The sequence below is a fragment of the Hylobates moloch genome, unplaced genomic scaffold, assembly GCF_009828535.3.
Source record: "Hylobates moloch isolate HMO894 unplaced genomic scaffold, HMol_V3 SCAFFOLD_8, whole genome shotgun sequence".
Taxonomy (NCBI): domain Eukaryota; kingdom Metazoa; phylum Chordata; class Mammalia; order Primates; family Hylobatidae; genus Hylobates; species Hylobates moloch.
Genome location: NW_026652283.1, coordinates 27,899,584 through 27,916,010, shown reverse-complemented (window position 1 = coordinate 27,916,010; position 16,427 = coordinate 27,899,584). Strand labels below are relative to the sequence as shown.

The 16,427-nt window shown below is 36.1% G+C and overlaps 1 protein-coding gene across 4 annotated transcripts in view; it reads right to left on the bottom strand.

Moving 5' to 3' along the window:
• FAR2 (fatty acyl-CoA reductase 2) overlaps window positions 1-16,427 on the bottom strand; it is a 211,062-nt gene that overhangs the window by 47,932 nt on the left and 146,703 nt on the right. For all 4 annotated transcript variants that reach the window (XM_058441962.1, XM_032159929.2, XM_058441960.1 and 1 more), the window contains exons 3-4: window positions 4,408-4,583; window positions 995-1,174 (exon numbers count right to left, since the gene is read on the bottom strand). In XM_058441962.1, coding sequence (XP_058297945.1) covers window positions 995-1,174; window positions 4,408-4,583 — 356 coding nt within the window. The remainder of the gene's footprint in view (window positions 1-994; window positions 1,175-4,407; window positions 4,584-16,427) is intronic.

Genomic DNA, 16,427 nt, shown 5'->3' with positions numbered 1-16,427 from the left:
TTTTTAAAGAAAAAAAACAAAGCAAACTTAGTAAAATGGAGCAGAAAAATAAAGAAGCAGAAAACAAACCTATTCTAAGACCTGAGCTGTGTTCTAAGATGAAAGTGGTTTCTGCTGGTCGGCAAGTAGAGAAAAATCCTAGACATTATTTCTCTTGCATCATAGGACAGTAAGGAAAGTGTGTCTCAGCCAAATAAGTCAAGAGACTGTCACCTTCTGCCAGATCTTGGAGCAATTCTTATTCTTCATTAGTTCTTTTTTTTTTTTTTTTGAGACGGAGTTTCACTCTTGTTGCCCCGGCCGGAGTGCAATGGCACAATCTCGGCTCATTGCAACCTCTGCCTCCCAGGTTCAAGCGATTTTCCCCAGGTTCAAGTGATTCTCCTGCCTCAGCCTCCCAAGTACCTGGGATTACAGGCACCTGCCACCACATCCAGCCACTAGTTCTTTTTTATGAATCATTTGATTAAGTGCTGTTAAACACTCCCTAGCACTGCAATAAATGTTTTATATAACTTTATTCAACCTCACAACTATAAAATGGGCCCATTTTACAAATGAAGGACCTGGGGCTCAGAGAGGGCAAGGAATTTGCTCAAAGTCACACTGGTGGAGCTATGCCAAACTCACGTCAGTCTGAATCAAAAATTTTTCTTCTGAACTTTTATACTATACATTATACTTGCTTTATCTAGTGACAATGCTAAGTTCATTAAGAAGTGAGAAACAACTTCTATGTATAGTATTCCCAAGTACCTCATGCAGTCCTACACAATTCCACAAAATGTTTAAGAATTTTCTATCCCCCTTCTCTTTTAGCAGTATATTCCCCACCAGAACTAGCAGGGACAAGGTAGCTAAGGCTAGCACCATTTCAAAACATTTTGCTTCAAAAGTGTTTCACTTTGTCATCTCATTAATAGTGACAAAGAATCAAAGAGAACAAAGGAACTTATTCTACCCGCCCCTTGATCCCTTTATTTGACCAACTTACTCAAGGGAATCAATGATTTTTTTTGGCTCCACAGGGCACGGATAGATAACTTCATCGATGTGCTTCAGGTTACAATTTGAATAGGCAGTAGAGATATGTATAAAGGCTTCCAGCTTTGTCATCTGACTAGCCATAAGCAAGAGCTGCCGGGTGGCAGTGACGTTAAGTTGCACAGCATGTCTAGAGAAGATTAAGCAGAAGGAAATATAATGAAGTAAGTCAGTATCATGCCTTGCTATAACTGCACCTACTCCAATAACTGGCATACCTATCAGATTTTGGTGGCTGCACCAAAACACCAGGAAGAGAAGGATGCGTCATGGCTACACAGTTATGTGATACTCGGAATGTTTTATGTAGTGATGATGGGTTTTGTGCATGTAAATCCTATTCACTGACACACTGTACATATATCTAGAGGACAATTGGTTCTAATCAACTGGAAAAAGAATTACAATACTCTGAATTTATAAAGGTGCTTCTATAGGCAGCCATTAAAAGAACAAAAACATGTAAATTAAGCATCTAACTGAAGAAGATGGAAAATATAAATAAACTGGAGGGAGCAACAGTAGATTTTTTAAATGAGCAATGTAAGTTGCTATTGTAAAGGTCCAGGCCAGACATGAAAATTGACATCAAAATCTAAAATTGCAGCTAGTAGAATACAAAGCTATATAAACAGCCTGTGATAACAGTGAAATGGCTCATTCCAGGAATACATGGTTTATCCAATACCAGGAAACTTACTAATTTAATTTAACTCAAAAGGGAAAAACTATATAAGAATCCATATGTATTTTGAAAAGTTTAAAATGACATTTAATTTCCATTTCCAATTTAATTAAACAAATTCACTAGGAATAAAATGATTGATTAAGTAATATAGATTTAAATTTGCTAGCCAACATCATTCTTAATGGTGAAAAGCTAGGAGCACTGCTTGTAACGTCAGTGGTAGGAATAATGCCTACAATCACACTACTACTTAACATTGTTCTGAAGTCCTAGCCTTGTAACGAATTAGAAAGAAAAATAAAGAACAGATATAGATGCTAAAAAGCCACAAAAATTACTGTCGGATTATATAATTGCATACATGGAAAACAGAAGCAGCTTTTTAAAAAGCTGAAATGTACTATAATTCAGTAAGGTGTCCACTGATAAAAAATTATGTAAAAAATCACTAGCTTGCCTGTATATAAACAAAAATTAGAGAATAAAAGGGAAGAAATGTTCAAAGTTGAACATTTAAAATATATCAAATTCATCATAAATGAATATAAAACAACAAAAAACAAAAAATTGAATAAATGGGAAAACATATATTGTTCTTGGATAGGAAGAATCAATATTTTAAATATACTAAATGTTTTGAAAGTATTCTACATATACAAGGTAATTCTAATCAAATTCCGAAGATTTTTAAAAACCTGGCAAAATTATCTAATTTAATCAGGAAGTATATGCAAAGAGAACAGTAATGAAAATTCTATAAAAATGAAAGTGTGGCTGGGCATGGTGGCTCACGCCTGTAATCCCAGCACTTTAGGAGGCCGAGGCAGGCGGATCACCTGAGGTCAGAAGTTCGAGACCAGCCTGGCCATGATTGTGAAACGCTGTCTCTACCAAAAAATACAAAAATTATCTGGGCATGGTGGTGCGTGCCTGTAGTCCCAGCTACATGGGAGGCTGAGGCAAGAGAATCACTTGAACCCAAGAGGTGGAGGTTGCAGTGAGCCGAGATCACGCCACTGCACTCCAGCCTGGGCCACACAGCGAGACTCCATCTCAAAAGAAAAAAATACAGTGCTGTGAGTATACTTGCTCTAATATAATAAAAATTACAGTAATTAAAATGATACAGTACTGGAAGTGAAAGCCTGATTTAATGTAACAAAATAGTTTAAAAACTGAAATTTAGTTTAAAAGCTTTATATCAGATAAAGAGTAAAAATAAAATATTTAACAAATATTGTTTAAAAACTAACCATATGGCAGAAAAAAAAATAAAGCTGCTTTACTTTCACATCTGAGTCACTCTTACAGAATTGGCCTGTACTCCTCTTTCTAGGTAAATATTTTATAAATGGATCAAATATCTAAATGTAAAAATGAAACCATAAAAATACTAGGAGAAATTATAAATAACTGCATAAGTAATAGACTTAAAAGACATTTGATAAATTGTTAAAATAGTTTGAGCCTTATAAAAGATGAAGAGTTTAATGGCCGGGCGCAGTGGCTCACGCCTGTAATCCCAGCACTTTGGGAGGCCAAGGCGGGTGGATCACCTGAGGTCAGGAGTTCGAGACCAGCCTGGCCCACATGATGAAACCCCGTCTCTACTAAAAATAGAAAAGTATTAGCTGGGCATGGTGGTGGGCACCCGTAATCCCAACTACTCGGGAGCCTGAGGCAGAAGAATCGCTTGAACCCGGGAGGCGGAGGTTGCATTGAGCCAAGATCCTGCCATTGCACTCCAACTTGGGCAACAAACACGAAACTCCGTCTCAAAAAAAAAAAAAAAGATGAAGAATTACTGTGCTGAAACTTTCAAGAAGTCTTAATATTAATAAGAAAAAAGTTTCAATAGAAAAATAGGCAAAGAACATCAATAGGCATTTCACAAAGAACAAAATGCCAATAAGCATTTAAATATCATTAGCCTTTGTAATCATCAAAGAAATACAAATCAGAACATGCGCTACCATTTCCATTATCCTATTAGCAACATTAAAAGAATTTAAAAATTATAGTATTATTTTGTGACTGTAAAAATGAGCATTCATGTGCACAGAGACAGTGTAAGTGGACACCACATTTTTGGAGAGCAATTTAGCATTATGTGTGAAAATACAAACTGTTCATAACCTGGGTACATCTGATATGTATCTGATAATTGTACTTCTTGGAATTTATCTCAAGAAGAGCACACAAAGGGGTGAAAAATATACATGCACACAGATGTTCGCTGCAGTGTTGTTAATAATAGTGAAAAATTAAAACAATCCAAATGTCCACCGACATAGAACTGGTTTAATATATTATATAGATGTACAATGGAATGTCATGTAATCATTACAAATTATAATAGAATATTTATTGACAATGGTAGATATCAAAAAATATAATTGAGCAGGTTGCAAAACATCATTCTCGCTAGGATGCCATTTTCTTCGAGTAAAATTGAACATACACCTATGTAATCATAGATACATAAAGAAAAATTGGGGTGAATGTTCTCCACAGTAGTAAATGATTGTTTCTAGATGGTGGGATTTTGGAGGAGTTTAGCTTCTTTGTATGTTTTTTTTTGTTTAGAGTGTATTTTTTTTTTTTTTACAGAAACTATGAAGAAATTTACATGCACACATATGTATACAAGCCATGAGAGGGAAATGGGAATGTACCTGAGAGTGTCATCAAAGCGTACAGTGGCTGCACAGTGAAATATTATGTTTGTACAGGACAGAAGCTCCTGCATGTCCTCTTTGCTGATGGCAAAGTCATTCTGATTGAGATCTGCATAAATAGCTCTGATCTTCTCATGCACATTTGGATAAACTTCTTTGACTTTCTCAAATAGCTGAAACATAAATATAGATCAATATACAAAAAATAGCATCATCATTATCACACTGTTCTTGTTTATAACCTGTTTAATTATGCTCAAAAACTGGTTTTAGTTCTAATAACATTACTTAAAGAAGACATCTGGCTGGGCACGGTGGCATATGCCTGTAATCTCAGCACTTTGGGAAGCCAAAGCAGGGAGATCACTTGAGCCCAGGAGTTCGACACCAGCCTGGGCAAAATGGTAAAAACCTGTCTCTACTAAAAATACTAAAAGCCAGGCATGGTGGTGTATGCCTGTAGTCCCAACTACTTGGGAGGCTGAGATGGGAGGATCCCTTGATTAATATTAGAAAAACTGTTAAAGATCTTTCTGGAAAAGTCAGAATGACCTCTTTGTTGAGAATGTGCCCAGGACACTTTATCAACCTTATCAATCCCAGATGTCAAAAGCATTGAGGACTGACCTAACTTCCAAATTATTTTCAGAATTGCAGTAACACACCATTGAAAAGGCTGCCCCTACAGTGCAGAAAAATGGTAGATAGAATTGAAGCATGTTACCTTGCCAGATCAATATGTGGACTTCTTCCCTTTCCTAGTCATCTTCATTAAATCTTCAGAATGGCTTCTGAACATGCTCTTGCCTGATACAAATGAGATATGGTTTCTCTGACTACCTGAGATCAACTTTTTATTACCCAATAAAAACAGCCTGGGGTACATCTGTTCCAGAAAGATCTTTAACAGTTTTCTAATATTGATCGATCATAAATATGCTAAATGTTTTCTTCTAGAGTCAGATGTTTTCCCTCTTGATAGTTAACGTTAATTGTATAACAAACGTGTTGAATATTTTTGGATAAGCTTATCTAAAATTTGTATAATTTTCTCTTTTTTGATAACTGAATTTGGAGAAGACTATTTTTGAGTCTACATGATATATTTTATTCATCAGAAATTTACTTAGGGTTCTGTGGACTCATTCACTTTGGCCTGTGAAGACTTCTGACTACCGAAAAGCAAGAAGTAGGAGATGGTTTCAGCATCCACCCTTCTCACAGTGGGGTTCCTTACATATGATGTAAGCTGTCATATTTAGATTTTCTTTTGCCTTTGGTTTTTATGACTTTAAAAGACAGAAGATACTGCTATTCCATATTATACTTTCAGACAACCTGTGCAATGTTGAACAGCACCAAGATCCCATATTTGCATTACTTTTCAGGAGATCATTACAATTTTAGGAAGTAATGTTCCAATCTGTGTTGTACCTGTTGCATTGTATTTTCAATCAAGAATGCATATCTGAATGAACATAGTACAATTTTTTAAAAGTTTGAGTTTTCTGATTTAGATAATAGTTGATAATGTTCCATTGAAATAAATCAATGAATTGGCTGCATCAATTCAAACCACAGTGCTAAATGAGGATTCCATTTTACTACATTAGCCTTGCTTAATAATAGGACTTGCCCTGTCAGGAATCTCACCATACCCCTATAGCTTCTAAAATAATACTCTTTAATAGTGCCACATCCTGAATAGCGTGACAGAGATGGCAGCCAAACAGGTCAGTGGTTTTGGTCTTTTCATAATGCTATCCACGAAGTGAACTGCATTGGAATCACTAGTAGCATAATTAAAACGTATATTCCTGGGTCCTATCCCATACCCACTAAATAAGAAATTACTAGGGCACACCCAGGAATCTGTATTTCACACCAAGTCCCCCAGTTGATTTTAAGGCATGCAAATGATGAGAGTTTGTCCATTTAGAGTGCTAACACGGACAATTGCAGATGAATAACTGCATATGACTCATTTCCCTTTATAACTGCCCAGAGCAATCTTCACATCAGTAGCTTTCAAACTGTAGGCATGAAAAATCAAGGAACCTGGTTAAAAATTATTTCTTTATTCCACCCTCAGAGACCCTGGCTCAGTAGTTTTGTGTGTAACGTAGGAAATTGTTTTTCTTAAACACCTCTGCAGGTGGATCTGATGGTCCAGGTACCATAATTGGGAAACACTGACTCTGAAAAATTCGTGTCTGTTCCTAAATTCAGGGCTTATATTTCCCCCTCTAGTTTGTAAACTCCTTGATTCTTTTTTTCTTTTGTAGGGAAACTCTATTTTTCTTTAATTTCTGTGGGTACATAGTAGGTATATATATTTATGGGGTACATGAGATGTTTTTATACAGGTATGCAATATGAAATAAGCACATCATGGAGAAGGGGGTATCTATCCCTTCAAGCATTTATCCTTTGAGTTACAAGCAATCCAATTATACTCTTTAAATTATTTTAAAATGTACCATTATTATTGACTATAGTCACCCTATTGTGCTATCAAATAGTAGGTCTTATTAATTCTTGTATTGTTTGTCATCCTTTACCATTCCCATCTACCCCCCTCCCACTTGCCTTCCCAGCCTCTGGTAACCATCCTTCTACTCTTTATGTCCATGAGTTCAATTGTTTTGATTTTTGTACCTGACAAATAAGTGAAAACATGCAATATTTGTCTTTCTGTGCCTGGTTCATTTCACTTAGCATAATGACCTCCATTTCCATCCATGCTGTTGCAAATGACTGAATCCCATTCTTTTTGATGGCTGAGTAGTACTCCATTGTGTATATGTACCACATTTTCTTTATCCATTCATCTGTTGATGGACACTTAGGTGGCTTCCAAATCTTAGCTAGTGTGAGCAGTACTGCAACAAACATGGGAGTGCAGATACCTCTTTGAGATACTGATTTCCTTTTTGTTGGGTATATACCTTGCAGTGGGACTGCTGGATCGTATGGTATTTCTTTTTTTTTTTTTTTTTTTTTTTTTTTTTCAGACAGAGTCTCACTCTGTCACCCAGGCTGGAGTGCAGTGGCACGATCTTGGCTCACTACAACTTTCGCCTCCCGAGTTCAAGTGATTCTCTTGCCTCAGCCTCCTGAGTAGCTGGGATTACAAGTGTGCACCACCATGTCTGGCTAATTTTTGTACTTTTAGTAGAGATGGGGTTTCACTACATTGGCCAGGCTGATCTTGAACTCCTGACCTCCAGTGATCCACCTGCCTCGGCCTCCCAAAGTGCTGGGATTACAGGCATGAGCCACCACATCTGGCCCATATGGTATTTCTGTTGTTTTTTGAGGAACATGCAAACTGTTCTCCATAGTGGTTGTACTAATTTACATTCCCACCAACAGCATATGAAGGTTCCTTTTCCTCCACATCATTGACAGCATTTGTTATTGCCTATCTTTTGGATATAAGCCATTTTAACTGGGGTGAAATAATATCTCATTGTAGTTTTGATTTGCATGTCTCTGATGATCAGTGATGTTGAGCACCTTTTTATATGCCTGTCTTTTGTATGTCTTTTGAGAAATGGTTATTCAGATATTTTGCTCATTTTTTGATCAGATTATTATACTTTTTACTGTATAGTTGTTTGAGCTCCTTATGTATTCTGGTTATTAATCCTTTATCAGATAGGTTGTTTGCAAATATTTTCCCCCATTCTGTGGTTTGTCTCTTCACTCTGTTGATTGTATCCTTTGCTGTGCAGAAGCTTTTTAACTTGATGTGATCCCATTTGTCCATTCTTGCTTTGGTTGCCTGTGCTTGTGGGGTATTGCTCAATAAATTTTTGCCCAGACCAATGTCCTGGAGATTTTCCCAAATGTTTTCTTGTAGTAGTTTCACAGTTTGAAGTCTTAGATTTAAGTCTTTAATCAATTTTGATTTGATTTTTGTATATGGAGAGAGATAGGGGTCTAGTTTGATTCTGCTGTATCTGGATATCCAGTTTTCCCAACACCATTTATTGACGAGGCTGTCTTTTCCCCAGTGTATATTCTTGGCACCTTTGTCAAAAGAGTTCACTGTAGGTATGTGGATTTTTTTCTGAGTTCTCTATTCTGTTCTATTGGTCTGTGTGTCTGTTTTTATGCTAGTACCATGCTATTTTGGTTACCATAGCTTTGTAGTATAATTTGAAGTCAAGTAATGTGATTCCTCCAGTTTTATTCTTTTTTGCTCAGGTTAGCTTTGGCTATCCTCAGTCTTTTGCGGTTCCATATAAATTTTAGGATTTTTTTTTTAGTTCTATGAATAATGCTATTGATATTTTGATAAGGATTGCACTGAATCTGTAGACTGCTTTGGGTAGTAGTATGGACATTTTAACAACATTGATTCTTCTAATCCATGAACATGGAATACTTTTCTAGTTTTTGGTGTCCTCTTCAATTTCATTCATCAGTGTTTTATAGTTTTCATTATAGAGATGTTTCACTTCTCTGGTCAAGTTAATTCCTAGGTATTTAATTTTATGTGTGGCTATTTTAAAGGCTTTTTAAAAAAATTTATTTGTAAACTCTTGATTCTTATTCATCTCTTTATGCTTGACAGTATGCCATTCATTGAAAAGACTCAAATTTTGCTTATTGAATTAAAATTAATTCCTGTAAGATTGGTAATAGAACTATTGCTACAATAGAATGGAAGCCTGATTCCTGAAGTTTGTATGACTGTGATGAGAGATAGCAGATAGCGACTGCTAAACGAGGACACAAGTGTTTCCTGAGTCCTGTATATTAACTGCCAGTGGGAGATTGAAGTAATGTGATTTCTCCAGTTTTTATAGCAGACCCTCTATTTTTATAATAATGACAAGACTGAAGGGACAAGATGAAATGGTGCAAATGGAACCTGGATAAGCACCAGCTCTTCTAAAAAAAAATTTTTTTCGGTGTGTTTGTTGCTAATGTGAGAGATTAAAGTAAGAAAAACAGATAAAATCAAAATGAGTAAAGAAAAAACCTAATTTCAGAAATTTCATTGAAAGCCCACCAATAAAGAACAATATAATTATTTTAAATTCTAAGAGCTTATCCTGTTTCTTCTCATTGCATAAACTCATATTCTCTACTTGATGGCACAAGACTGAGAGATAAATAGTTGAAAAGCTGCTCACCATCATCAAAACTCAAGCAGAGGGATTGCTGTTTATCCATTTTAGGAAACCTTGTTCTTTACAAGAGTAGGACACATTTCTGTGGTCACTGAAAGATAACAGCTGAAAGGTGATCTAAGCATTTCAAATTGGAAACTTTGGGAGTGTTCCATTGATTTGCCATTACACAGGCAAGTATTTCTCTCCTTAATTTGTTTTTAAACATGAGATACTCTTCTAATTATATGAATAGTTACTTGTAGCCCAGAGGCAACAGAGAAACTGCAAACTCTAAGTAAGAAAATTCAGCAGAAAGAGAAAACCAGAAAAAAAATCGTCTGGTTTAAATAAACTCCTTGGGTATGACTTCTGTAGTCAGACACCAAGACTGCATTTTTATTAGAAGTAGGAATTGGGGTGGGGGCATTACATTTGTATAATGCTTTTGAAACAATCCAGAGGCCTTTAACATGGTCTCTTACAATCAACTAGTTAGCCACATGACCTCATTTTGGAAGTATCCACAGGAGATTTGACCTCTACTTCCTGGGGCTCATTGAAGGTAATCAAATCTTTTCTAATCATGAGAATCTTTGATCTTTAATCATTTTACTAAGTCTTTCTCTTAAAAAATAACTATATTATATTGTCTCAATAACCCACCAAAATTTGCTTAATATTTTTTTTGGAAAATAAATGAGTAAGGTTGTTTAAACTAAGGGGCAATCTCTGTGGAATATTTGGTGTCCCAAGGTGAAAGAGACACTGTAACATTTTTTTAGAGAATTTTTAGAGTGCTGAGTAAAAACAAATCAATGAATTCTGCAAATTAGCTTTAAGTTGAAAACAATTAAACACAAAAAAGTACGTTAATTTAAGCAAAAACCATTATACTCAATGTACAGATTAACAAAAATTCACAAAATGTTAAAATTGTTGCTAGTTCACTGGTAACTCTCATAAGATGTAAAAGATTAATCTAGAAGTTTTTAATGCTTTAGCGAAGACCATTTCTATAACTCCATAAGGCAGCATGGTGTAGTAGTATGGCTGTCAAAATTCGGCATATAGCAGGGTTGCTCAGGAAGTTGCTCAAACAAACTTATGTCCTGACCCCGAAGATTCTCATTCAACAGTTATTAGTCCAAGCTTGGGCATTTATCTTTTCTTTGAACATGGTCTCTAGTAATTCTGATATACCCTGAAGTTGAGAACCATTGGTGTATTGGAAAGAGCTCAGGCCCTTAGGACTCATGAAGGACTATATTTGAATTCTGATTCTGCCATTGATTTGCTATGTGACTGGGGCAAGTTACTTACCTCTCTGGGTCATTGTGTTTTTGCATATTTATCTAAAATGCCAACCACCTGACTATCGTATTCTGTGACCTCAGAGAATTAAGCATATATTATGCTGTTCTTAAAGACAATTTTGTATTTAACAAAATTTTAGTTCACTTTACATAATATTCTACAATAAAGGCAACACAGTGTTTGATTCATCATCTTGTTATGTTTTCTTTTCCCCACACCAAAGATCAGTTTCACAGTCCTTTGAGAATTGTTTCTTGCATCTGGGCAGGAAAAGAGCTAGGGTGGCTAGGAAGATGGAGACCAAACAAGATTCTTTCTACTCTCCAACAGAATTTATGGCATCTCTGCATTATCCATGCTAGAGGATGGAAAAAATGCTGATATTAACTCAGAAGTGGCAAGCAATAGTTTCACTTTCCTCATGATACTGTCATCGAGGAAGAAATTTCCTAGGGGAGGCAATGCAGTACAATAGGGAAAGTATGGACTTAAGAGATTAGAGACCTGCATTCCAATTTTGCTGTATCACTTGGCACAAATTACATAACCTTGGAGAGATGACAACTGTTATCTCATCTGTGATGTAGGAATAGGCATACTGCAGAGATTTCTGAGGATTTGTGTAATGAAAGTCAGATGTTTGTCTTAGTGCCTACCGCTTTGTAAGTCCCTAATAACAGGAAAATTCCCTGTCTACTTCCACAGCAATACTCCATTTCCAAAAACTGCTGATCAGAAAGCTGTGTTGTGTGTGTGTGTGTGTGTGTGTGTGTGTGTGTTGGGTCATGCCAACTTTTCTGATTTTATCCTGTGATCCAGATACTTCTAAGAATAAAATGTATGCCAAAATCATGTTGAACCTCATGGCTTGGTAACTTTTTGAATGAAATTAGTATGGGCAATTTGAAGCTTTTTTTAAGACTGAAGCTCTGTCACCAGGCTGGAGTTCAGTGGTGTGATCTCGGCTCACTCCAACCTCCACCTCCCAAGTTCAAGTGATTCTCCTGCCTCAGCCTCCCAAGTAGCTGGGACTACAGGCACGCGCCACTACACCCAGCTAATTTTTGTATTTTTAGTAGAGACGGGGTTTCATTATGTTGGCCAGGATGGTCTCGATCTCCTCACCTTGTGATCTGTCTACCTCGACCTCCCAAAGTGCTGGGATTACAGGCATGAGCCACCAAGCCTGGCCAATTTGAAGCTTTTAACAAAAAGACTTAATGTGATTGGAAGAGATTTTTTTCCTTCCTTCCTTCCCTCCTTCCCTCCCTCCCTTCTTCCCTTCCTCCCTTCCTTCCATCCTTAAAGTAAATGGCCTGCAGGGGAGAAGTTGAACATCCTTCAGCTGATCTGACTTGAGTAACAGGAAAACTGAAAACTACTTACACTAGAGGCCTCTTGCGTTTTGTGGGATAGTTTTTTAGTTCTTAGGGGGGAAAAAGACAGTAGTGGAACACAACTGGCTTGGGAAGTTTAAATGCAAATATTTCCAATTCTGGAAGTTTTAATGCAAATGTTTCCAATTGCCTTTGCCTTATGTAGAGATTTAACAGAATCATTAATGTCAATCAGAAATTCATTTTCGGAAGTTGAGAACAAGCAGCTTTTATACAGCGAAGCCTGGGGCAAGCATGAACACACTTTTTTCCCTACAAAAGAGTCTGAAAATTAACAAGAAACTTATAAAATAAAATTAACACTTCTACTGTGTGCTTCTTTCATTGGTGGGCTTTTCTTTGAAGATGTTTTCTAATTGGAAGTTTTTTGTTTTGTTTTTGTTTTCTTAGTTCAAAGTTAATTTGTTTACCTCTTAAAGATTAATTTATTTAAGCCTTCTAGGAACTGCCAAACAGCGATAGTCTCAAAAGGATTCAATAAACTAGTGCATAAAATGTCCCTATCTTCTATTGTCTTAAATCTAATCATGTTCTGTGAACTGTGGACCCAGTGTGTAACCCTGTGTGATTTATCACCCAGAGTTCTCTACTGTATTTCAAAGTTGATTTACCTCAGGGGCAACTGAGGGTATATTGAGTAATTCACATTTTTCCAGAGAAACTGGTTTGAAGGATCCAGTGCAACCTGCCAAGCTCTGTCTTTGTTTATAAACCCACTTACTGGTGATATCATTCAGGATAGTCCCTCTCTAAAAACCTTGAATTTTGTCTGGTCTTCTCGGATGAGGAATTCTCAACCTGGTATAATCTCATTCTAACTCTCCTCTTATATACTAAGTACTCATACTATATACTTTACTATAACTTAACAGGAAAAGGTTGACCATTTTTGGTATTATCTCAGTGACACATTTTTCAGCATCTGAGCTCGCACTCATTCTTAAGTAGCTACATCACTTTTAATAATTTCTACTACTTCAGGTTTTATTCCCTTGGTATAGATGCTGTCCTTTTAATGTTTTCTTAAGGAATTATTGAGAGTAGATTATTAGCAACTTAAGATCCTAAACAGATAGACGTGGGACATGGTTGTTGTAAAAAGAAACATATCCGTAAGACACTAGGAAACTCGAAATGCTTTCAACGTTTCTTTGAACTTTACTACTGAATGATTTATTTGCAACTCATTATCTGGTATAGTGGGGAAAAGCCATCCATGTCTTTTTAAGCCAAGACATATTTAAGACAATAATAAAGCTAAAATATCAATTTCACTGTCTACATTTGCTTTTGACACAATGAAAAGCTGATTGGTTCATAATTACATGAGCATATTTTGCATAAGTAAGAGATGAAACAGCAGCTCGGAAACCCTTGGTCTGTGGTGAGCATGTTCACATTTCAACACATGAAATTTGATGTGCGAAATTTACCTAGCAGCTCCTCAGACTTTATGAAAAACTAGACGATAACTTTTTAAAAAGCAATGTTGAATTCTTAGAATCATATTTCTAATAAAAATAAGTCAAACTATTTAATTTTGATAAACAGTCTCAAAACTAAAAATGAACTGAACTTATACTTGATGATGTAATTTTGTAAATTCATGATTGATTTCTGCCTTATTCTGATTTATTTACTACTCTACAAGACAGGTGTTTCTTTTCTTCCACTGTAAAAATGTAATGTGTTCATCGTATTTGGAAAACGTGGAAGACCGAAGATTACTGTTCTTATTTTTTCACTATTATAGAGGGTAATTTTTCCTCACCATAGAAGTAGCATAATCATAATGCTAATTTGAAAGTTTGAAAATGCAAAAAAATGTAATCCAAGATCACAACAACATTTAGGGCTAATAGTTGAGATTATACTGAATATAGTTTTGCATCTGTTTTTGCACCAATATATTATTACAAGCCTTTTTGTGTCATTTACTATTTTATAAAACATGATTTTTAATGCCTGAATACTTGTCTAACACTTGTATGTATTGTTGTTTATTTAGTCATTCCTCTATTGTGGAACATTTAAATTGGATCCAAGTTTACTATAAGTAATACTACAATAAAAATATCTATACATTATTTGTGGTGTCTCTGGTTGTTGTCTTAGAGTGACACTTTAATTATCTTTGTGAGAAAGTCCTCAAGAATCCTGCCATTAATTCATATACTTTCCCCCTCATTGGTATGTCCCTTTAAGTGCTCTGAAAATACTTAAGAAACTTAGTAATAAGAAAGAAAATTAATCTCCTCTTTCGATTCTTCCGTTCTAGTTTTCTGTGGCCAATGGATTTTTTAAAATCCCTTTGTCTAGAGCATCTCCCATTTAATTGTTTCTCTTTGACAGCAGGGAAACTGGAAGTCAGATGTGATAGCTATGCATACCACAAAAGGAAAAGAATGAAGCAGATGTCTGAATTTTGATACATAGAACAGATGTCCTTTTGGTCATATTTCCTGGGGGATATAGTTGTAATCAAAGGCCAACTGGTAACATTTTTGGTTACTATGTTTTAAAAAAAAATTTCCAAGCCTCACATAGCTGACATGGTTTATTTACCTTCAGGAACACTGTAGTACTTGCAGTGAGTTAGAATTCATTCATTATTATGTGTGACTGGAGAGATGTATTGCTTAACAGCTATACCAGGCCCTACTTAGGAATAAGTTACAACTGCATTAAATCACTCTGTTTGTGTCAAACTCATTAAAGTTAAATGGCAGAATCTAGAGGGGGTCTTGATTAACATGAGATAATATTTGCAGAATCTGTTGCCTACCAGAAGAAACTCTGACCCAGACAAGATCATTGCATAAGAGGTTGGTTTTAGAAGTAGAGTTGGCTGAAATTAAAGTCTTGAGTGACATGAAGACAGTGTTAAAGATAAATCCAAACTCTTCTTTATTGCTTGACACTTTTCCAATCAGCATTGACTTCATTGCTGGTAAGCTGATGTAACATGGTGAGTTCTACCTTATTTTATATTTTATTTGGTTAGAATTTAGGGGAGGGGGTAAAGGTGTAGGTTGGTTATTTAAAATGCGCAGGCACCTCCACCAACTTTCCAATATAGGGCTATTACTTAAGGGAATACACCCATAAAACTTCGATTTTCTAGTAATTCTGCTTTTGTGCATTCCTAATTTAAGACTCAGTGAGGGTAAAAGAGTTTTAGATTTGGCAAACACTGCACTATTTTCTCGAATTTTTTTGATTTGCTAAAACCAATAACAAATTTATTACCCAATTTTTTTTTCCTTTAACTTTTCCATGTGTTGCCACTGTATCCTCCACATCTGGTTCAGTGCTTGACACTTACTAGGCACTCAGCCAACACTTATTGAATGAACAAGTTTAATGCATTCCAGTTTTTTTTTTTTTTGTATTTAGATGATGTTTTGCCTAATGTATACTCCTACTCTTTCACTTCTTCATTAATCCTTTTGTTCATGTCTTTTACTTATGCCAAGCTGTCACATTGTGTGCATGAACCAAAGGATTTATTTTTTCTCCCACAGCCCCAGAGTCCACAAATGACAGATAAACCTAAAACACCCATTGGTTTCCATCTTTACTCTTGCAGAATGAGTTATGAAGCCAAAGATCGCAAGAAGAGCATGCTTCTTAACAGCCACTTCAGAGGTGACAGCCAGGGAATAAGAAATAAGGAAGAACTTTACAGAGATGGAGCCACCACAAATAATGATGGAAAAGAAGGTCCTCACAGAGAGTAGATTTAGAGGCTATTTAAGGAATTTCCCTACTCCTAGTGTAGGAAGCTTCTCAATACTTGCTAATCAGGATTTCCTTATGGTTATATTCTAGGGACTGCTGCTTGCCTGCCTGTCTTCTCTTTTTTGAATAGAAGGTGTCTTTGTTTGTTTGATTTCCTCAACATGGGAGGCAGAAAATTCGCCTTTTTATCCAAGAATACCAAACCAGAAGCTGAAATATCTGGATCTGATAGAGAGGATAGTCTATTCTCCCTTGGACTTTGGACTGGATGCAATAATGCTATGAGACCCTGGGGTAGGAATAGTGTCTTCTATGTGTGGGAAAGAGAATAAAGCAGATATTTGGCGACCTAAAAAGAAGGCCATGGCAGAACCTCATTAGTTGTTCAACAATCCTATTTTCCTTTTCTCCTGGACACACAGCTATGCATTTTCCAGCC